The following is a 23,044-nucleotide window of genomic DNA, read 5'->3' as shown; positions in this document are numbered from 1 at the left end:
GGATTAGTGCTTGTCTGCCTTGTTACTTTTGTTTCTTCCCTTACCCATCTTTTTTACCAGCTGCCGTCCAAGGCCTGAGAGCAAGCAAGATGATCCGCAGTGTAACCCAGTCCAGGTACTCTTGCCAAAGTCGTGGTCTGGCAGGCTGAGACATGCAGGAGAAGCTGATTGCTTCCTGATACCTTAGTTAATCCATCTCTGCATATTAGTTTTACACTTCCTGCAGAACTGTTTGCGCACATAAAACAACAATATTTTCCTGAAACTGACTGCTTTATCTTTTCTCAGAAGACTAGGTTGTATGAAGTCCTGCCCAAGCCACCGCTGAAAACATTCCATTTTACTCTTCTGATTTCAACGAGTGTAACAGAGCAATAGCCAAAGTGATGGATGTCGATGCTACTGAACATGCCACTCAGAGCTAAGGTAGGGAAAGAGCAGATCACAGTTTCAGCACCACTCCTGTTGCCTCTCACAGTAAATGACATGCCAAAGTCATTGTGACAATCCCTAGAAGAAAAGAATACTTTAACACATCTTTAAGTGCAGATTATAGAGTTTCTCTGCCTGCCATACAGAAAAAAGAAATAGCTTAATCTGTGTAAGCTATTGTTTTATTCAGATGAGAGGTGCCAGGTAAATGCAGGATGGTTTCTGTTCCACCAGAATTCCTCACCTCCTCCCACCACTAAAACCCAGCCACGGCCATCTTCACTCACCTACAGCCTTCAAACACACCACAGACAGCCTAAAAGAGGGAAAGAAAGAGGGTAAATAAACAATTGTGGAACATTTCAACAGTGTTTGAAAACTGTTCTTATAGTTGTATACTGTGAAATTTGAAGCCTGAAACAAGAAAGCAGACAATGTAAAAAGCAATTATTTTTAACCATGCAGAAATTCTTGGATATAGTGATACTGCCCCATCTTAGGTGTGTCCTCACACTGACCTTTGTAGGGGGTTACTGATGCAGGAAGAGGTAGCGAGGAATTTGTTTGTGAACAATTTAAAGTACACCACTCATCAATCTTATTTTTGCAACAGGCCTAACCTGAAAGCATTCTTCCTTTCATTCAATGAAAGCAGAAATCCAAACCACTGCTTCTGTGCCCTTTGAATAACAAACCCCTCCAGTGGTGGACTGGGCAGAGGAAACTCACTCAGCAGAGCATTTGTAACATAAATTACCTGGCAGAGATTACATTTTAGGCTCCAGTTCTGTAAACTCCTGCTGCCTGCCTGACGCTCCACTGAGGTTTGTAGCATTCCAGTCCATTTAGAGCAAACAAAGATGAGAGCTCTAGTTCACAGCATGTGAAATTAAGTACACAACACATTTCTTTACTGCAAGCAATTATGTTTGGTACTAGCTCAGAGAACCATTCCAGGAAAAGACTTATACTCTTCTTTACTGTCTCAGATTGTATATACAATAATTCCATAGCTGCATAATTTATTTTATATGGAATATGTTTATACAAAATAAAAAGTGGTTTTCCTCTAAGAGACATTTATTTTTCTTGTGTTTGTTACCATGGTGATACTGTCTCTGTTAGAAAGCTAAATTTACATTTAAAGAGACATTTTTTAAAAGGGTAAAGGCAGATGGTTCCTAAGAGTAATTTATCTTGCTCAGAAGATTACAATTTATTTCACAGAATGTTTTGAGACTAAATTCAGTGCAACAAGCTGGGTGGTGGTTGCTGAGCCCTCAGCAGACAGGCACAGGGATGCCCCATGAACTTCCCTGTATTCCAGCTCACACATAATGCTAATCCATGCTCCTGCATGGCAGAAACACAGGGAGCAGCACAGCAATTAAATCCATGCCATGTACTTAGTCAAACCTGGCATGTCTTACTCATCTGTCTGTCTATTTCTGTCTAAGGAGGAGACTTACAGGTATCTCATTATGGGATATTTTTAACGCCCCTTCCAAAAGCCACTTAATATAGTTAAAAGTTGCTTTAAATAGTTTTTACAGTGATTGGAAAATCATTTGTAAAGGCCACCTACCTTCTTTGATATAATACAATGTATGTATACAAACATCAATGTTGAGCTTTCACCTCTTTTACAGGTAAACAAACATTTCAACTACATTGCAGCTGTGCAATCAGTGGATGAGCAACATTTAGGAAGCCACAAGCTACTCTGTGACAGAGGGATTCAGTTCCCTGCAGTACAAGGATATGCTCCACAAAGACAACACCAGTTGCATCACATAGGTTAAAAATACAGATAGGTTGATCGCAGGGATGGGTTTTTCATAGCTTCACTCTTTTATATTCATCTATTCTAGCTGAGCCTCAAATCTAAAATATTTTGAAAAAAAAGATTTCTTTCAGTCCTGAATCATACCACATACATTGGTAATTTTGGGACCAGAACACAGATTATGAGAGTTTATCTGTTAAAACAGCAATACAGAATGGGTGAAAATTACTATTTCTTACACTGCTCTAATGATGTTATTACCATAACTGATTATTAATTAATATGGTTGAAATGTAGAGTTTATGATACCTTCAAGTATTTAACTCTTCATCTACCTTTCCTATGCATGAGGCAACAGCAAAGGTAAGCTCTAATCTCTAAATAAAAAGCCCTTCTACCCTAATGGGCTTTAATTTGAAAGTGAATGTTGGGCAATGCTATGGATGTTTTAGGAAATCAAAGCAGCTGAAGCTTTTCCTCACATCTATTTCAGCCTCCCAGCACAGCATCTTGCTGAGGAACATGGCAAAGCCAGTTGGTGTCTAATATTGGTGTCTTAAGTTTTTTTTATTACAGCATGCAGACTGAATGCTAACAGGCCATAAGCTTATTTCTTTCAGGAATGTTTGTGTGAAATTTATTAACATTCCAAATTAGGAATGTAAAGCACCCAATTTAACAAAAAAGCAAAGTTTCAAATGTATGTTTCTACCTTTTTCATTTGGTTTAACCACTATTGTTTTCAGTTTTATTACAGTTTGACATGCCTATTAAAGCTCTTGCTTCAATATGAATAAGTAGAAACCTTGGGTTTTGAATAATCTCTTTCCCTCATGTTTACAGATATGCCTGCAAGTGCAAAACCTGAAAACACACAAACTGCAACATGTTTTAAAATTCATGGTTTAAGGCATTTTTTGATGGCAGTTTCCTGATTTTCAGGGCCCTGAGAATTACAGTTAGTACTGAATTTTAAGCAAAATAGAATTTGGAATTAAAAAGGCATCTACCTAGAGTTGTAGGATGACTGCACCAAGTAGTAGAGGGGAATCCTTGCAAGCAGAGGAGTTAGCAAATGCAGCAGGCCCAGAGACTTGTTTTTCAAAACTATGAAAGAATGATGTCTAGCACTGTTAATTCCATGAGTTGTAGGTCAGGAAAAGCAGATAAGGCTGAGACAGAACTGAAAGCAATTCAGAACAGCCTTATCAATATAAAGGCAAAGCATTTTCATCACTCCAGCCTGTTTTGACTGCATCAGTCAATTCAGACAGAATCCAATTAATCTTATAAATACAAATATTAAAAGGGTACTCTGCTTACTATTTTAAAGAAAACTTACCATGCTGTGAAAAGGTTTATCATGCAACTGCTGATTTGTTTTATCAATTTTTAATGGGTTGCAATGGGTTAAGTGCCTCCTGTTCTTTCTTACCAGAAACATAAAAGCAAACCCATTAGGATTTTTTTTTCTGAAAGGAAATGTGATCTGAAGCGGAAGGGGAAAGTTCAGAACAGCTCCATCTGAGACTTGCTCCTGGCAGCACTTGTGTGTCCATCCTACCTTATTGCTTCCATTTGCAGTTGAAAGCATTTAAAATGTGGCCCCCACAAGGGCAAGCTGAGGCAACAGAGGAGCTCATTTCCAGCCCAGGAGGCCCTCACAAAGTGCTGTACCTGTCACTTTCCTGCTGCTGTGTTGATAAGCTATAGGCAGAAATGTCTGACATGTAAGATAGAAATGTCTGACGTGTTGCATGTGGACCTTCAAACATTACCCTGTAGCTAAGTGTAACCATACCAGTACATCCCACTAGGGCAGTCCAGCGGAGAGGTTTGTATTGTTATTTCTCCCATGTTCCCATTGTGTCTAGGAGTGACATTAAAGCTGTTGAACTGTTCAAAAGCTGCACGTGAATGTTTCAGTAAATATACACCTCCCTCATGAGAGCAGACCCATTTTAAATGGTGAGCTACACATAATCTGGCATCTGATGATGCACTCTTTGGGATTTGAAATCTGTATAGAGACAGACACCAAAGCCATATTATTCCTTCCTGTCTGGGCAGTATCATCTCAGCTATATTCCATCACTACTTGTGATGCCTCACATTTAATAATTATAGCAATCTGCTGGAGATTGTTTCTAAATACACCTTCTGCTTTTGATGTTTGTGATCCCTGTGGAAAGCTTACGTTATTTTATAGTCTGCTGACTAAGCTCATGTGCACACCAGCTGCATTTTATCAGGGAACAATGACTGCTTTTTGAACTGACTGATGGATTTTACTTAAAATGAAGAGGAGCTATACCTTCTTCAGCAACACTTGGAATGGTGTTCAGCACCATCTCTATTTGCAGAATGTCAGTCTCTCCAGATAAACAGTGCTTGTTCAACATGGCCACAAGCCCAAAACATAGCTTAGAAACAGAAAGGACCCAAAGTTTTTCTGCTGCATAAGGAAAAAAGATCACCCCCTGTCATTTGGAGAGATGTCTTGTCCTACCTGTTCCTAAAGCCTTTCAACAGCAATTACACACCTTTTCTTAACTATGCTTACTAGTCCTTCATTATCCTACTGGGAAGCTTTTCCTTGTATCAAACTTGAGTCAAGGAGTATTCAGCAGTTACCCTGCCTCCCCCAAGTATGGCAGGAAAAATGTTAATTTCCTTTGCAGCACCCTAAAAAACTCAACCGAATACTTATGTATCAAATCTTCCTTGGAATAAAGAATTCCTTATGGGATATTTTCTAGTCCTTTTGATTCCTTTTTTAATCAAACTTTCTTGAAATGCAGAGCCCAGACCCATACACAGAGCTTGACAGGAGAGTGATCAGCACCAAGAGCTGAAGGACTACCTGGTACATTATCCAGCAACTCAAAAGGCTGCCAGCAAAGGACACCAGGCTATCAGGTTTCCCTTTTCTTGTTTCCCACATTCTCAGGGCAGCACAGCATGATCAGCTGGGACAGATACTCAGGGGAACCTCTGCTGTGAGGCAGGATGGCAATTCCTATGTGCAGCCCCAAGTCAGCCTTTAGCCAGCTGACCCCAATCTGCCTTGCTTTCTCATTCCAAGACAGGTCTGCTCAAAACTGCTAACCAATAAATGCATTTAAGGAAGCTGTTTTGTTAAACAATATTCTGATTTGTTTTTCCTTGGAGCTATGTTTTCTGCCTTCTCATTACTTGGGTTCTTTTTCCCCCAAGTGTTATCTCTCTGCATTCTCCCCTGAACTGGGGAAAAGGTCTCTCTAGACTTGAAAACTGGAAGGGAATATCAAATCATTTCATCCAACTTAAACCCTAGACACAGAATCATTAATTCATGTGTTGTGTCAGATAACCTTTGTTTCCTAGAAGCAGTGCTGCCGGCAAAGGATATTGATTTGAAGGCATCAGAACATCAATTCTTTTTTTTAATTTTCACCAGTAATTTTTTTTTCCTCTTGAAAACACTAGGCCCCTACTTTGAAACTTTGAATTTACCTTTAGTTTCCAGTTTAGGTTCCTGCTATGCTTTAAGTGATAGATTAGACATGTCTTTCTCACTCATTAGGTCTCCACAAGGATTAATGCATGCATAAGTCACATTTCAGTCTCTTGAAAAATTAAACAGCAAGTTTCTTGGAATTTTTTTTTTTGTCCCTAAATTCTTTATGGTAGATTCCTAGCTCTAAGCCCAAATTTGTCCAGTATTTTCATATGCTGAACTTAGTAACCACATTTCTGTTAACTTCACAAACTTTCTGTTTGAATGGCATAAGATAATAAATCTGCCACCCTCTTTTTTCTTTTGTTCTCATTAACAGAGAAAATGTTCTTGGGTGCTCATATTCAATTCTTTGTCCTCTGATCCAGGCACCTGCCTTGCGTGCTGCTTCTCAAACTCCTGGCTACCAGTCTGAATGTTTTGTTGATGTCTGTTCTTGGAGGGCTCACCTAACACAAAAAAAACCTTGCTAACAGAGCCCAGGTCATTAAACACCCCCACTAAGACGCTGTTGTCCCTTACTGGAAGTTAAGAGAGTTAGCATAAGATTTCCCAAGATTCTTCAAAGAAAGGGGATGGACCCCAAAGGCATGGCTGGATAGGAGCACCCATGTCTCCTCACTCCTGCAAGCACAACAAGGACAACTCCTGCTGTGCCACCGGACTGCCCTCCCTTCCTCCCCACCTCTGAAAAAGCCTCCCAGTCTTGTCCTGAGGTGCAAAATCAAAGCATGTTTCTATAATGATATATCACAATCATATAGAGGGTGCAGCAGATCAACAGCAAAACAGGATCAACAGCCCTTATACAGTCTCTAACTTTCAATTTGCAAAGCTTCTAGAGGCAGCATTCATGTCCACCCTGCAAGAAACAAGTCCTTGCTTCTTGCTATACAGAGTGACTCAAGTCAGCACTGAAGAAAATAAAGATTACCTAGAAAAAAAAGTTGGCACTTGGGCTTGTTTTCTTGTTCAACATAGCCAAAACCAGCAGATACACACAGAAAAACATCTCTTACAGAAATTTCTACAAAACATCTCTACACAGAAATTTGTTTCTGCCTAAAAGATTTTTTCCCATTTTCTGTGGCAAGGAAGTCACCCTTGAGTCTTCTTCTCTGTTATTTGAGTAGAACATTGCCAGCCAACAGAATACATTTCTATGTAGTCTTCTGTAGTACTCTAAGGACACAAGTGCAAGCTGTTTAATACATTAGCAATAATTGTCAAAGGTTTGAAGCCTCTCTGGGGAGCAGCAGGAGTTTTGCACATGGATTTTTACACTGCCAGAAATCCCTAGCAGTGTGTGTTACTATCCACTCAGAAGGCAGCCTGAAAAGTCTCTCATACTCAAAACTCTGCCACCTTTGCTTTCCAACTAGCCTTTTAGTTCTGAGCAAAGTTGACTCTGAGAAAGGGAGCACAGACAGTCTTTCAGCCTGTCTAGACATTGTGGATGCTGAATGTTTAATAGCCTGGTAGAGCATAGTTGGATTAGAGCAGTAGAAAGTGATGAAGGCAGGAAAAACAATGGGCAGAACTTCTGGTTTAACAGGCATAAATGCACCATGTCTGTAGATGCTCTGAGCTGGTAGCCTGCAGGTGGCTAGGAAAAAATCTTGATGTCAAACACATTCTGTCTAGACAAATCAGAGCTTCACCTTTTTTGCATACCCCTTGGCTCCCAGAATTCACTAGAAATAAATGTTGGACATCAAAATCTACACAAAAGGCAATCTCCAGCAAGCCAAAAATGACAACCAGTAGCTGGTTTGTTTTGGCTTCCTTTCACACAGTATAAACATACAGACACAGTTCTTCCACATACTCTTTTTTCATCCTCTCACACATTTTGGTAAATAATCTATCAAGATAAATGAAACCTGAATTTAAAAAACCCTGACAAAACTAAAGTGCAACCTAAAATTCAGGACCTTCAGCAGTTCATCTCTGGAGTACTTAGGACCACAAATTACACAAATGATGGATGCTCCTCCTTAAATGAGCACTAATTGTGGATAGCTGAATTAAAAATAAAGTCACCTTTATGGTTTTGAGTGGCTTTAATGTTTATGGTTGACCTACTGGGTTCATAAGCATAAAACAAGTACTCAAGTTTCACCAGTATGGAGCAAGTCTTGTAGCTTATGCAAACGCTGGAAGGAGGACATGAATACCTTCCCTCACTTTATTTCCCTGCAGATGAGCTGCATCACAACTGTGAGCACCACTAAATCTCTCTTGCATCAATTAATTCAGTCATCAATTGGTTCAGGAGTTATCAAACCTGTGCTTTCAGACCTCTTTTTTGTCTCAAGAAAGTTAACTTAAGCAACATGAAACACAAGTGGTAAATTGCTGGGTTGTAACTTAGAGGGCTCAAAGCAGTTATGATGTAAGAAAATCGGAGTCAACACAAGGCTCTGAGGTGGTGCTTATTGCAACCATTTCCTTGAACTTCCATTTCATCTTTCCATCAACATTCATTGCAAACAAGAAAGACACTGGATTTGCATTACATTTGGTCATATGAGAGTCACAAATTACAGATTTAATAAGAGTCATTTAAGGCCTCCTCCTGGGAAGGGAACATCTCTCCCCAGCCCAGCCATGCAGGCTGGCTCATCACCTGCCTTGGACCTTGACCTTTCTGAATCATGTCAATGCTGAGTGCAGTCAAGTCTGCTTCAGGTAAATAGCCACTGGGATTACAGAGCCATCAGACATGGCTTGATGGCCTTTTCTGAGGCCCATGTTAATGCAGTGCTTCTAAACACAGGCCAGACCATGCTGGGGAATATTCTGCATAATATATTCTCATGATTACAGTTGCAACTTGTTTTGTAATTTGGGGTCATCTTTTTAAGGTATGGTCAAATAATGAATATTTACAGGTAGCTACTGCTGCAACTTAGTAATGCCAAAACAAAGTTCTAGGAGCATCATTTTGATCAAAAGTGAAAAGATGAAAGGGAGGAGGGATATAGAGCACCAAGAGAAGAAGATATATCTTCAGTTACTTTAATTTCACCTTTAATTTACTTTAAGTTACTTTAATTTTGCCTCACTTAAGCTACTTCTGATATTTAAGATAGGTATTTTGGTTTCATATTCTGAAAGTAGGATCAGTATCTAAACATAGAAAGGGTGGCACAGTCCTCCTGCTGGGACCCAGTAGGTTCTTGGTTTAGGACCCAACAGCAAGAGCAAGCCCATCCTCAGAACACTCACTGAAAGGAGGCAGGTCTTCTGCAGACCTGTACAGTGCGTGCACAGTGCATGGAAACACCTGTACATACTTTACTAAAATGTCTTCAGCAGGTCTTGTATTTTGAGTATTTTTTAATATTAAAAATTTGCACATGCTAAAGTAATTGTTCCTTTGGATTCCTGCATATCATACTACAAAATAGTATGGGACAGGACCAGATAAGTTCCTGTATAGATAAAAATTCAAAAATAGTAATTTCTCTGAGTAGAAGTTTCAGGTTCAAAAGTCATATGCAACAGGAAAATAATGATACAAAATGTGGTTGAGCATCAGTCACCCTGGGAACAACAGCAATGCAACTACTGAGGACTAAGCACATCTTTCTCCACTAATCCTTTCCAAAGCTGTTTTTCCCCATACAGTCATGTTTACTGTCAGTAGTGCTTCAGCTACAGAGTTCATGCTTTTCTAAGTTTTACCTGCAATTGGGACTTACCTCAATGAGAAAAACATCTCCCTGGTTGGTACACTAGAGTAGCTGGTGCTTGCATTCGGAGTTTATTTACTGAAGACAAACATTTTCTGCTGAACTTCAGACAACTGGGCAAGAGGAACCAATTTCTGCTTCCACCTTTTCCAGTAGGCACTGCAGGAGCAACAGCAAGGACACAAATGTAGGAAGCAGGTCCCAACACTTCTGTAATGGGAATCTGTGGAAGGTAACTTAGGGAGAGATTTGGATTCCTTTGGTGCCACAAAAATGAATAACAAGTGTAATACACATTTAGTACTAATCAGGGTGTTATTTATACAAATAGCTGGAATTTATATAAAATAAATAGCTACCATTTATACAAATGGTTGCTGAAACCTTTTTTCAAAGGCAAAACAGAGGAGCCACCTTTTTGCAGTGGTGCCCAGGGAAAGGGCAAGAGGCAATGAGCACAGGCTGAAATACAGGAAATTCCATTTGAACTTAAGAAAATACTTTTTCCACTATGATAGATTGCACAGAGAGACTCAAGTCTCCAGCCTTGAGGAAATATTTAAAGCTTGGCTGGACTTAGCCCCAAGGAGCCTGCTGTAGGTGGCCCTGCTCTGAGCAGGGAGGGGTCAGAGCAGACAATGTCCAGAGGTTCCTTTCAGCCTCAGCCAGTTCATGACTCCAGGACAACCTTCTCATTCAGTTAAGTGACACAGCAACAGCCAAACAATCTACTGCTCTTAAAGCCAAGAAGACATGCAAGTCCCCTCTCATCTCTATGCTTATGTAGGTTTGTGCCTTTTCAGATTGTCATTATAAGAGGTGATGTTTCATTACAGTTCTGGCAGTAAGGGCAGACTTAAATCAATTGCCTTTATAGGGTCAATTTCAAATGTCGCCTGAACAAATGTGACAGACAGACCCTGGAACACTTCTAATGAGAACAGGAAATTAATCAAAGAAGTTACTGGCTGAGTACAAAATTTGTGATAGCTTTAATTGGGATAACAGTGCCAGGAAAAATACAAAAGTACCACTGCTTGATCAGCACAGAATCAGTAACATAATTTGTTTACACCCTGTGCCAGACAACACTATGAAATATAAAGACCTAACCCTTACCAAAGAGATAAATATTGTTAAATAATAGCTATTACTAATTGCAGAACACAGCTGACACTAATTTGTTATCCTTTCCTGATACAAAAACTCAACAAGACAGGCAGCTGGAATACAGGAAAGAAACCTGTGTGTCAGTTCTAAGCCAATTGGCAGACAATTTGCTGGCAGGAAGAAAGAACAAGCATGGCATAAAAATATTCACCAGACAAATTTGTTAAAAGAGTGCTTACCATGTGGTATGCATTGTTACTGTTTTAGACAAAACTGGCAAACAATTATACTTGGTGAGATAAAGATATAGGGGAAATACTGCAATTGCATTAAGAAAATGCAAAGGAATTTGGATAGCAGAGTAGTAAATGAAGCTGAGAAAAGATGTTATGGAAATCTCAAAAAGTAACTATTTTTTTTCTTATGCCCTTAAGAGCTTTTTTTCCTACCTCATTTTCAGAAAGGCCCAACCATCTTCCTATTAAGATCTTCTCTTCCCCAGACAAGCATAAGGAATGTTGTCATATTCCCCATCTAGTACACTTTAGTGGTAGCTGAAATCAGCTGTTTCTTACTTCAGCTTTAGACCTTTTCTAAAGCTGAAACATTGTCATATTCCCCATCTAGTACACTTCAATGGTAGCTGAAATCAGCTTTTCTTACCTCAGCTTTAGACCTTTCCTAAAGCCCAAAGTCTCCCATTTGTTTCTTATTGTGCATATTGTAGAGCAGCATTGCAAGCCATTTCCTTACCATAACCATCACCTTTTTTAGTTATATGAGGATAACCAATACCAGCATTCAAGCAAATTCAGTCCAAAGGTGCTGTTAACAGGAGCTCCTGCTTTTGAAGGGGGCACCACCCCAACACAAATCATAGAGAAGCTAGAGCTTCAGAAGGGAGGAAGCTTCCTGCACTGCAGCACCAGTACAACTCTTAATAGTTTTTTTTTTTAAATACATCATAAGCTTTAAAATAAATATTAAGAAATTTATGTACGGAACAGTAATAAGATCAGACAAGTTCTATTCCAAGTACTTCAGTGCAGTATTTGTGGGGTGCTGTGGAGACCTTTAACAACTCAGGAGGCAGAAAACTCCAGCCAGATATAGTTGTACGTTTTCCTTTCTTTTATCTTTGCTACACAATATCCTAGTGATCTTCAGTGAGGATAAGAACTCAACCCACCTCCCAGTTAATTCAAAGAAGATCTGTGAATTTACTTCGGTGTTGAATATACCCTGCTCTTTTTATCAGTAACAGTATCTACTCATGAAATGAGCTACTTAAACACCTTTCATCCAACACAGATATTCCTCTACAATACTCTGGGAAACTTTAGTACATCTTAAAACTGAGATACAAGTCTGACATAGAAGCAATAACTGCCTTAACATGGCTGTGATCTCGGGGATTTTCTTTTTAGTACTACCCATCTGCTAACCTTCAAAAGCCACTAATTGTAAAAGCACAGAGATACCAAGAGCCAAGCACTTAACCTTAGGTAAAAAATACACACAAGATAATGCACAAAGCTGCTGCCCCAGGAGCCCATGTGAGAGAAGCTCACACTTCCACACACTCACCTATCTTTCCAGTTGATAATACCCCAACAGCAGAAAAAGCCTTACTGACTGACCTTTATACAGCTTAGGTGTGAGTGGGGAGGAAGCACCACTAGAAGCAAAGGTGCATGGGAAGGTGATTAACTAATTTAAAGGGTGATTGGGTTCAGGTTTTCCGTGTGAGTGATTGATAACAGAAAGGAGCATTGTAGCTGGGAGCAGCCTAAGGTAAGCCAGGCCTTTTCAGGAGTACCATCAGCAGTGCTGAGGCTGCTCAGGTTCTGAGTAAGCTCGGTCTCTTCTGGTGTTTTGTTCTGTAGGTGGATCCCCTCAGCTAAATAAAACTTTGTTCTCAGTTCTTGTTCTGCTTTCTGGGCATTACAGTGTATGCTGAGGGAGAGCTGTTACGGGCTGACTGATATGCCTAAAGCTCAGTCTGATTCTTGAGAAGAACCAAGCCTCAGGCTGGCATCAGCAGCAAGATGAAAAGCAGGAAAGAAACTTGAGTGGAAATTTAATATTGCCAGAAGGCCACAAAAATATCATACCAGTGCTGCTGTGCATCATCCTTGCTCTTAATGCTTGCACCTGGGTTGAGTGACCAGTAGAAATGGCATCTTCCATCTGTGCTTTGAAGAAACTGAGAACGTTTTCCTCCAAACAAATTCAAACAAGTTGTTTTAGATGGAGACATTATCTGATAAGGCCAAAGCAGGGCCATGCAGTTTCACCTTAGGAATTAAATCCTTAAGTATTCAAGGAAAGGTGGAGACTGAAAGCCTTGTGATGTTCCCCCACCCTCTGCATTTTACCTCTACAGGATGTAAACCCATCAGCAGGAGGAGGGTCTGTTTGTCCTACACCAAGGTGTAGTGCTGGTCTAATGGTGATTTACCCTCAGGCTGCATTTAAAAAGCGCTTGAAGGTGATGCCATCCCCAGCAGGAGGGAGTCGGCCAACCCCGGGGCAGGGTCAAGGGGTGAGCACATCCCAGCAGCTCCAGGTCTGAGCAGAACCCACCTCTGCAACCTCATCGGGCTCAGTGTGTATTTAAATCAGATGTGGGGTTCCCAGGAGTTCTGTTTGCTGCCTCAAGTGTAAGGCAGTGGTTAAGGAGGCCAGGGGTTGTACAGGGATAGATTGATATCTTAAGATGTCAGCAAGCTTCTGAGGAAGAGAATGTATTGAAGGCTGTGTTTATTCAAAATGTTCAACCTTTTTTTTTGGTGCCATCTCATTAGCTGGAACAGAAGGAAATGCTGGAATAGGAATATGTTGTGTTCATCTGTTCTAGGCTATAAATTGACTGTGAAACATCACATGGAGGCTCAGTAGAGCTCCTTGCTGTTGTCAGTATTGATGGAGTGGCACCCTGTGAAAGACAATGTTTTCTTTTGCAGATATGGTTGGAATGATTCACAAATGCAGTTAACTTAAATCTTCCTCCTTTGTGTGCTGTAGCAACAGCTGGAATGGTATTAAAGAAGTCCTGAGGATGAAACCTGGACACGGTGGGGTGCTCTATTCACCTCCAGTGTAAATATAGCAGAAAATTTGCAGCTTTTTTACAACTGTGAAAGCCAAGAGACAGGAAAATATTAGGAGTGGTCAGTTGACAGACCCAGATGGAGAGTGACTGTAGACAGCTGGAGATGCAATAGATCACCACACAGGATGTTAGTGGTAGAGCTGGGGAGGTAATGCCACAAACCACAACTTTTACTCTCTTTCACTTTTGTGCCTCCAGGTGTTCAATGCAGCCTTTGCATCTACATTAAATAGCTGTCTTTAAAGAATCACACCTTCTCACTGATTCTATGTCCCATTCAGTGTTCAAGGACTTCCTCACAACTCAAATAACTGTGCTTTCAAGGAGGATGTGTTAAGAAAAGCCCATGGACTCTCTGTAGAAGACACTTGGAAATCAAAAATTGGCTTTGTATCAGAAATAACTGATGTTTGATGAAGAATTTGTTTTCTCTTGGCTATGAATTTTAAAGTTACAAAACTCTTAAACCAGCCTGTTAAATGTAGATGCTTAATTTTCTGCTGCGGAACACTGGAAAACATTAAATGTGGCTTTCCAAATTTCCAAGGAATTATAAATTCAGAAGAAACTGGTGGTCCTAAGGAAAGGTAAGATAGATCTAGAAGTATATAGCACATATTTGAGAAAGAATTAGTTCAGTATTAATTCTGCTTAAGAGCTGTGACACTGACAAGTCATTTCGTCTTTTTCTCTCCATTTTTCTTCCTGTAAAATGGAAATAATAATTTCTAAATATGTAATTTATCTGTATGGAGAAGGTGCAATTACTACTAGTACAGTCTGTGCTTCATTTCAACCAAGAAGTTAGAAAAAAGCTCTCAGTAAATATCTTGATTTTGCACCTAACCAATGTGTGTACTTTCAGGGAAAAAGAGGTAAGTTTGTCCACAGTCAATTTCCCAAGAGAAGCTCTTCTTCCCTGGGGCTCAGCCTAGAGCTCTTTTGCTTTATTCTTTGGTGGACTTCTCCAGCCTGAAGGTGTCAGCTCTATTTTGTTGTTGCCTATGGGTATCTGGCTCTGGGTGTTGCTCCTGAGCTCCAGGAGGATGATTCCTCTGGTCTTTTCAGAGTAATCTACAAGAAGAGGCTTCCTTACACCACTTTTTTCAGAAGATACATCAATTCATAACATCCCTAATCCTTTAAATCCTGTGAATTTTGACTTTTCAGTTCAAATATTCCTTAATATTTATCAATCAAATAAGGGAGGTGTTGCTTTGAAAGGGGAGTTAATGTATTGGTTTGATGCTTGCAAAGGCTTCTGAAAAAGGAAGAAATCCTACTGGAGTGTGATAGGGCACAGACTGTTTAAAAAGTTCATGTCTAAGCTATTTTCAGGCCTTGGCCCACAGCACCATGACTTTGTTTTGTTGAAGACACAGGTTCTGAGTTGATTTCTAGTCGATTTACTCATATCCTGAGCATTTAGTGCTCTCCTAATTTCTTCACAGAGAAACAAGGACAGAAGGAAGCAGCAAAGATGAAATGGGTAAGCAAAGAGAGACCAAGAAAATAAGTTGCTGGAGGTGGAAAATGTCCAGCAATCTGTGGGTCTTGTATGCTGATCCACCTGAACATAGTAATTTTGACCTTCCTGAAGCACCTATGGGTTAAAAAAGCTGCTCCAAGATGAATAAATGAAAGAAGAGCTGAGGTGTGGGTTGCTGGGGAGTGGAGCTGCCCTGCAATATGTCAAGGCTTTCCCTGGTCCTGCTCAGTGGTGTTGTGGGGAACAGGGCAAACCCTGCCCATCTCACCTGGCATCTGGGAACTGAGAGCTAACCATGGGAATTGCCACCTAAATGTCAATGGTATTTGATCTTACTGATATTTTCAGGTGATTAACAACTATAAAATGGTTCTGCATTGAACAATAGCCTTCTGTGAATTCTAATCTATACTAAAACATTATTCTAGTGTCAGCGCCTTGAAATGAATTTTTGGAACAAATTAAAAATATTTGATTCTTAACAGTTTGTTATTCTGTGATAAATTCACAAGTTCAGTCTATTAGAGGCATGTAAATTGGCATTTTGGGGTATATTTTGTTTTATTGCACATTAATGTCATTTAATTGTAGAGTTCAATAATATCTGAAATTACTCTTTGATTAAACAAGAGGGAATGAATACAGGAACTTTGATATTATTAATATTTATTTAATCAGTTTTGTAACTTCTTCTTATTCCCTTTATGGATAACTGCCCAGTACTTACATAATTTTTGTTCTTTCTGTAAGACTGCAGTACACTTTTGTTGGTTGTAGCATTACCTTGGAACATGAATAAAGATTTCATTTAGCTCAAATGCATTATGGTTGTGCTTCTAAAGAGCACAGCTCCATCCATTGCAGCTTCTAAAGAGCACAGCTCCATCCATTGCAGACTGGGATGCCAGGCATCTATAGGTTCCATTATAAATGTTATGTCTTGTAAATTATTCTAATCCTGTGAACAAACTTGTCATGGTGAATGATGAATTGGTTTCTTTTTTTTTTTGTTTGTTTTCTGTTAATTAACTTCTCTTGTACCAGAAGTTATTTGTTTCACTAAAATATACAGGAATGTGAGAAGCTGGCAATCTTGATTTATGGCTTTCACCTCATAATCTATTTTTCAAAAATGCACTATTCAAATTTGCTTTTAGTGCTAGATGAGAGATCATTAACCTGCTCTCTTGAGGGCAAGCAAACCAGTAAAGGCAGGCAGAAGTTCAGGAAAGCTACACCTCCAGATAACGTGAAGGAAAAACTCTTTCAATGCAAACATGGCATTGCCACAGCATGGCTACAGGAGCCATGGAAAGAACAACAAACCCAGAGCCCCTGCTCCAGAATGTGGCTGCACGGCTGCTCAGCTGCTCTCAGCTCCTGTGGGTCTCTGAGCTCACTTCTTGGATATGCACTGTTTGCTGGCATCCAGCAGAACTCAACAGTGCCTTCTGGAGCCGAAGTGTTGTGTCCCTGAAAGCCTCTGAGGGATTAAACTGACATTGCATTCCCGGGGAGTTCTGTCGTCTGCATTAGGGGAAGGTGAATGTATTGGATGGGTGTCTTTGTGGAACTCCCCAACAGATTGACTTCAGGGAGAAGGTGCTGCAGGAGCCTGACCTGCTCCTGCCTCTCCCAAACCCTGCAGGGCTGGGACAGCAGCGTGCTGATGCCTGGCTCTTGGGGTACCTTGCCAGCCTGGGCTCCCACAGAATCACAGAATGGGTCAGGCTCGAAGGGACCACAGGGGAGCACTGGTCCAACCTCCCTGCTTAGCAGGGTTCTGTCCAGGCAGGTCCAGAGTATCTCCAGCGAGGCAGACTGCACCCTCCCCGGACAATCTGTTCCAGTGTCATTAGCACAGTGAAGAAGTTCTTTCTTTTCTTCTGGTGGAACTTGCAGTGCATCACAGCCACACCTTGCCTGTCGCTTGTGTCCTATCGCCTGGTGCCACCGGGGAGAGCCTGGTTCCATCTTCCCGGTACCCCGCCTTCGCACATTTATGCGCATTAATGAGGTCTCGGAGTGGTGCGCCTTGAGCAGGGTGTGGGCGAGCCCGCGGAGGACGGACAGCGCTTCTTCCATCGAGGGAAGAACCCCGGAGAGGCCGTGCCCGAGCTGTCGCCGTGGCACCGGAGGCAGGGAGCGGGTACACCGCCAGTGTCCGATCACCGCGGGGCTGCTCTCGGGGGGCTCCGCGGGGGCAGGTGAGGGTCGTGCTGCCCCGGCCGGGGCTGGGCAGGGGGCGACGGGACGCGCCCCCGCGGGGTCCCGGTGCCACCCCGGCGCCCGCGGACTCTTTGCCGCGGGGCGGCCGCTAGCCCCGCGCTGCCTGGCGGAGGGAGACGTCGCGCGGCGTCGGTCTCCATGGCAGTGGGGCTGCGTGGGCGGAGTGGTCGGGGCCGCAGCGCGGCGGGCGGGCGCGCGCGGGAGCGAGGGAGGGAGGAGGTGAGGGAGGGCGCGCGCACCCCCGGCCCGCCCCCGCCCCTCGCTCGCTGTTTGTGTCGGGCTGTGGCGGCGGCGGCGCGGCCGAGGGGCTCCGACCCTCCCGCCGCTGCGAGCCCGAGAGCCCCGCGCCCGTCCCCGCCCCACGCCCGCCATGCGCGGCCCCTAGAGCAGCGGGCTCGGCGGCTGGTGCGGTGCCTGCGCGGCGGCGGCCATGGCGGTGGAGACGCGGCCGGAGCTGGTGGGGAAGCGGTTCCTGTGCCTGGGCGGCGAGGAACCGCCGGAGAGCGGGCGCTGGCGGGCTGGGGTCATCCGCGCCGTGTCCCAGCGGGACTCGCACAGCCCCGACCTGGCGGTAAGAGCCGCGGCTCGGGCCGGCTCGGGGGCTGCGGCGGGGGGCGGCGGGCCCGGCGTGACACGGCCCCGCGCCCGGCCGGGCACAGTGACGTGGAGCCGGGGGTCACGGCTGGCGCCAGGTGCGGATCCTCGCGGCGTGCGCGGCCGCTCCGTGCCCCGGCCCGCGGGGCGACAGGGCCGGTGCCCGGCCTGGCCAGCGGGGGACAATCGGGCTGCCCCCGGAGCAGCGGGGGAGAATGCGGCTGATCCAGGGGAATGCAGGAATTGCCGCCGCGTAGCACTGTCCGACTGGGTCCGGCGCGCTGGTGAACGCTGTTATTAAAAGAATGTCATTGTTTCCCTTCCTTTCATGCCCGCTGTCAGTGTTTTCCTAAGGGGTGTAGGAATGTGCGTGTAGGTTAGCGAAGGAGCCAGGATATGTGTGTGCTCTGTTGTGCTCAGACACACTCTCGCTGTGGGGGGGAAACACGGCCAGGTTTCCTTGGGTTGGTGTTCTGAATGCATAATCTGGAAAATGGAGTTTTATTGTGCTCTCCGGACTTCGGCGTTATATTGTTCGTGAATTCCGCAGTCACAGGAGTGCTGTGTTACCTCTGTGCTTGTCTCCTGCCATGTTTTTATGTCATTTAGTGCTTCTGGAAACACATTTAAAAATATCACGACTATGTAAATGGGCATTACGTAGGCTGAAAAAAGGAATCACCGGACTGCGCTGGGCAATCCATATTGCTGCTGGCAAGGGGGAGGCGTTCACAGCCCGGCACTGATCGGGGTGGAATGTTGCCTTTTTTACAAACTCATCAGGCAGACAATTGCCTGGTATTAGAGACTATCGATTGCTTAGTTCCAAGTGTGAACCACAGAATTAAGAACTCTTGTTTTTGTTCGTTCCAGACTTTAGGCTTTGTTTCAAAAACAGAAAGTGGACTTGAGATGCTACTTTTTTGCTATATTCTGGGCTAGTTTTCTTGGTTGTTTGGTTGTTTTTGTTTTTTTTTCTTTTTTTTTTTTTTTTGGCATGGTGTTCTGGATTTTTTCCCATTCTCCAGCTATAATCCACGGAGCCCTTGGATTCAATCTCATAATTCAAGTTCATGCCCTTCTTTATGAAATGGTTTGTGTTTTCAGCCTTTGGCTATATGTGAGAATCGTCTAGAACACTTTATTTTTAGAACCTATTTTGGATGTTTTTCTTGCAGGGCAGTCTCTAGAATCTATATACAGTTATGGAAACACTGAGTAAGGTTTGAGGAGGTATTTACTAACATTTACAAGTCAGAGCCATAATTTGTAAACTCTAGGGGCAGAGCTGACATAAAGAGAGAAAGGCATTTCAGGGGCTGTGTCTGTTTTGTTAAATGCATGCTGCCGATTGTAAAAACTTGTTCCTCTTCTTGACTTTGGTGTCTGTTTTTCTCTTCAGATGCTCTTTCTGCTACAATCCTTGGTAGTTTAAGGAAGAACTGTCACGTTTCAGCTGGTTTTTGAGGCACGATGACTAAGGGTGTGCTTGTGTGTTGTAGTGGAGCACCATTTGCATAGCTCCAAAGTACCTGAGCAGCAGGATGGATGCTCCAGCATTTCAGCCTGGGTGCAGTGCAGTGCTAACGTGGCCATATTCTTTCTGGTGTTCAGGAGAGCTGCACAGCACTGCATTATGCTATGTACATACGCTCCCAGTCACCTAGGAGTGCTGGAAGCTCTGTGAGGTCTTGAAAATAATTTCTAGGTCTAAAGAGGTGCAGTAGTACTGGAACATCATTGCCCTCTCTAAAGTGCCGCATTTGGGGTTTGTGTTATGTGTTCTCTGGCCCCAAAGCACAAAGAAGTGGATAGAGGAAAAAATGATAAGGTTTCTTTAAGCAACAGGTAGTTTCTGCAGGTTGGACTGTCTTTCTGCATTTATAATGAACATTAGCTTCTTGTTAGTCGATATTTATTTGATAAGTGATGATCCTCCTGCCCTGCCCCCAGCCGAGGAAAAGGATGTTTTTCTGTTATCTCTGTCCTACGTGTGCTATCCTAGCTGGAGTAACCACTGCCCTTATCCTTCCATGGCTGTTGTTTGGAGGTGGCCATCCCATCTGAATAGCTGCAGACCTTCTGCTCCCTGTCACTCGAGTGGAGCAGTAATTCTTGTTGACAGTTTCATTGCTGTCCACAGGGTGCGGTATAAAAATGTTGAAATTGACTTTTTATCAATTTCGCGTTTTCCTGGTCCCACCAGAACGGAGTGGATGAATGAGAATTGCAGAAGCTGCCCTGAACCACAGGAGAGGAGGAGGGAGCAGTGGGCATTTCAATGTGAATTGCAGCTGGCTGGGACTGAGTTACCTCCTAATCCTGGCTTTGGAAGGCAGTGCTATTTGCATTGACTTTGTGTCTTTTCTTCCTGAGTAAGTGTGAACCCCTCAGTCAATTTCAACCAGTTTAAGAGCAGGGAGATGTTTGGGAAAGACTGCCTTCCCCTAGTCTGTGAAAATTGATATCTGAGAACGCTCTCCCCAAAAAACCATAAAAGCAAGGAGGTCATGGCATTTGGTGTTGTCCAGGCAATCTCCAGCTGGCCAGCCAGCGTGCACCCAGCCTGAGAGCAGCTGCAGCACAGGCTGTCTGTCTGTCTGTCTGTCTCACACCATTCAGACATAGGTCATGGAATGAGAAGGTGGGTTTAAGGGCATGACAAAGAGCTGAGCATTAATGGAAGTGTGAGAGCAAGCCTCAGTGTGTGCCTGTGGGAATATATGGACAAATGGGGAGTTTTATGGGATGCAGGAGCTCAAGGAGACATGGGCAAGTTTAGAGGCAACTGAGGTAATTCATGTTAAGGGGCCACAGGGTTTATAGGAGCAAATCCAGAGGAACCTGAGCTTCATTAGTTCTGCTGTAAACAGAACTACTCATTAAATCAGGAACTCCAGACCTGAAGGCTGGACTAGCTGCTCTCCACCTTTGAGCAGGGAAATCAAGAGGCCAGTTTTCATATGCTGCTAAATTCGTTTCATGATTGTATTTTTATAGATAAATTAATTATTATTTTCATAGTTATTGTCCTGGTAGGAAAAAGCAGAAAAGAACTCAATTTTCTAGTATTTTCCTCTTGCTAGGTCTCCCCTACTCCATTAGTGTACTAAATAAAGTAAAAAGTATATTAAATAACTCTTTCCTTATACTTTTCATGAGTGTAATATAGCTGATATGAAAGATCTCATTTATAATGTATTGCTTTACAAAGAAAGAGAACACTATCAAAGTATATTTTCTCCCACTGCTTTCTAAAAAATTTTGCCTTCCTCAGCTTTTTTATTAATTCACCACTAGTGGGGAATATGGTGAGAACAGCTGGCACTGGTTGTGGGTGCTGTTGATCTGCAATATGAATGCTCTTGCCATTACACGAGACCCTCCATGCCGGGATTTGGAAGCTGTGCCTCTTTCTTAGTCGTCCTGTAATGCTACAGATGTTGTAAACACCTGCCACACAGGTATAATGTGTGCAATGTAGAAAATCCAATCCAGGAGTTTTCTTGCTGCTTTTCATGGTCTGAGCTTTGTAAGTTAGACCTCTTGATCTTTCTTGGACATTGTTGTTGCATGTAAAGCATTTGTTTAAAAATCAAAGCAAGGACAGAAGTTTGATATATGTGTTTGTGTGTGTGTGTGTTTCATAGCCATTGAGAGAATTCATAGCTATTTTTCAGCCTCACACTGAGTGTTGTTAGAGGAAACTGGGAGCTGTGTTTTTCCTTCCTTCTAACTGCCTGGAAAAGCTTGTGTGCTGCTCCGATTACAGTGATAACTCTGGGCAAGTAAAGAAATGGCCAGGAGGAAGGAGGTGGAGTCAGTGCCATACGATCTCCCTGGTCTTTACTGTCCCATAAGAATTGCTTTCTGGGCCATAGGTTGCAAAACTTTGATGTGGTGATGAAAGAGAAAATGGAAGTAAACTTTTAAACATACAGTGTGCAACTCTTAATAAAGGAATATCTCATTAATTTTAAAATCCTGAAATCTCAGTAATTTATAAGTTCTTGTTTATTGATGCATGGATTTTCTGCCATGATGCACATGGTTTGGAAGACAGCATAAAAATTGAGTTGGTAGTCTCTAATGAATTATGATGGGCAGACTAACATCTAATAATTGTGCATAGGGAAATATATTGTGGCAATAAATCACCATATCAGATTGTCTTCATAAAAGCCTAAATATTAATGATAGTTTGAAGCAGCTGTGTGATTTTTACAGTAAAGTCAGTAAGATATAATGCTGTAAACAATACACTTTTGGTGAGTTGTAGTTTTTTGGAATCTCATATTTGGTGATTTATGAACAGGCAATTGTTAAAAATTCAGTAAGTCTGGTAAAGCCACTTGAAGATGATATCAGCAGATCGTGTGTGTGTTTTAACTGAATTTGTCTCAATTTAAAAGTAAAGTGGAAGTTCACAAAATAATGAAAATTTACCACTACGGTGTTACACTTAATATGAAAATAATTTTAAATAATTTTGGATAATTGGAAAATAATATATTTTAGACAAGTACTCCATACCCTGATTAGTTTCTCACTAAATGATGAAGTTAAGGCGCCTTCACTGTTTGTGGAGCTGATCTTACCTAGTCTTTTTACAAACTGTAATTGTTTTCATCTTCCTGCTTCTGCATTCCCCAAGTTTATGAATGGGATCTGTCTTTGTCATAGAGGCACAGAATTGCACTTCTGTAGGTTACACTTGGTTCCTGCCATATATTGATTTTCAGTGCAGTGTGCTGCACGTTGTCCTCTGTCCTCTTTTTGCTAAGATAGTATTATAAGGAGAAAGTGCATGTGTTAATTTTTTTAACACATTTGAGCTGGTCTGTTGAAAATGAAATTTCTTTTTTCATTCCTTACTATTGAAGTATGTGCTCTGCAGCGTTGACTTGCTAGCCTTGACATAAACTGGAAGACACAGAAAAATCTTCAGTAAAATTATTGTAGAAAGTAAACAAATAAATATGTTTCAAACTCGTGCACAGCTTGTTGGTGGTTAATGGAATTTTAAAATTCTGTGTTTCTGTATTAGCATCTGGGTTAAAGATGAAGAGCAAATTGTTGGTGAGGATCCTGT

The 23,044-nt window shown here is 42.3% G+C and overlaps 2 protein-coding genes across 4 annotated transcripts in view; one reads left to right on the top strand and one right to left on the bottom strand.

The window, feature by feature from the left end:
• Positions 1-9,498, bottom strand: part of REEP3 (receptor accessory protein 3) — a 47,750-nt gene extending 38,252 nt beyond the window's left edge. The window contains exons 1-3 of one of the 2 annotated variants that reach the window (XM_059476663.1): positions 9,425-9,498; positions 720-748; positions 45-145 (exon numbers count right to left, since the gene is read on the bottom strand). The gene's annotated coding sequence lies outside the window, so the exon portion shown is untranslated. Of the gene's footprint in view, positions 1-44; positions 422-719; positions 749-9,424 lie in introns of both variants that reach the window. The other variant, XM_059476662.1, reaches the window with a different exon arrangement.
• Positions 9,499-17,745: 8,247 nt separating this feature from the next.
• JMJD1C (jumonji domain containing 1C) overlaps positions 17,746-23,044 on the top strand; it is a 159,178-nt gene continuing 153,879 nt past the window's right edge. Inside the window, exon 1 of one of the 2 annotated variants that reach the window (XM_059476569.1) lies at positions 17,746-17,929. In XM_059476569.1, the coding sequence (XP_059332552.1) occupies positions 17,789-17,929 (141 nt within the window). In that variant the 5' untranslated portion in view covers positions 17,746-17,788. The remainder of the gene's footprint in view (positions 17,930-23,044) is intronic. The other variant, XM_059476571.1, reaches the window with a different exon arrangement.

Source organism: Ammospiza nelsoni, chromosome 8, assembly GCF_027579445.1.
Source record: "Ammospiza nelsoni isolate bAmmNel1 chromosome 8, bAmmNel1.pri, whole genome shotgun sequence".
Taxonomy (NCBI): Eukaryota; Metazoa; Chordata; class Aves; order Passeriformes; family Passerellidae; genus Ammospiza; species Ammospiza nelsoni.
Note: the sequence above shows the minus strand (reverse complement) of the source record. Positions and strands in the feature narration are given on the sequence as shown.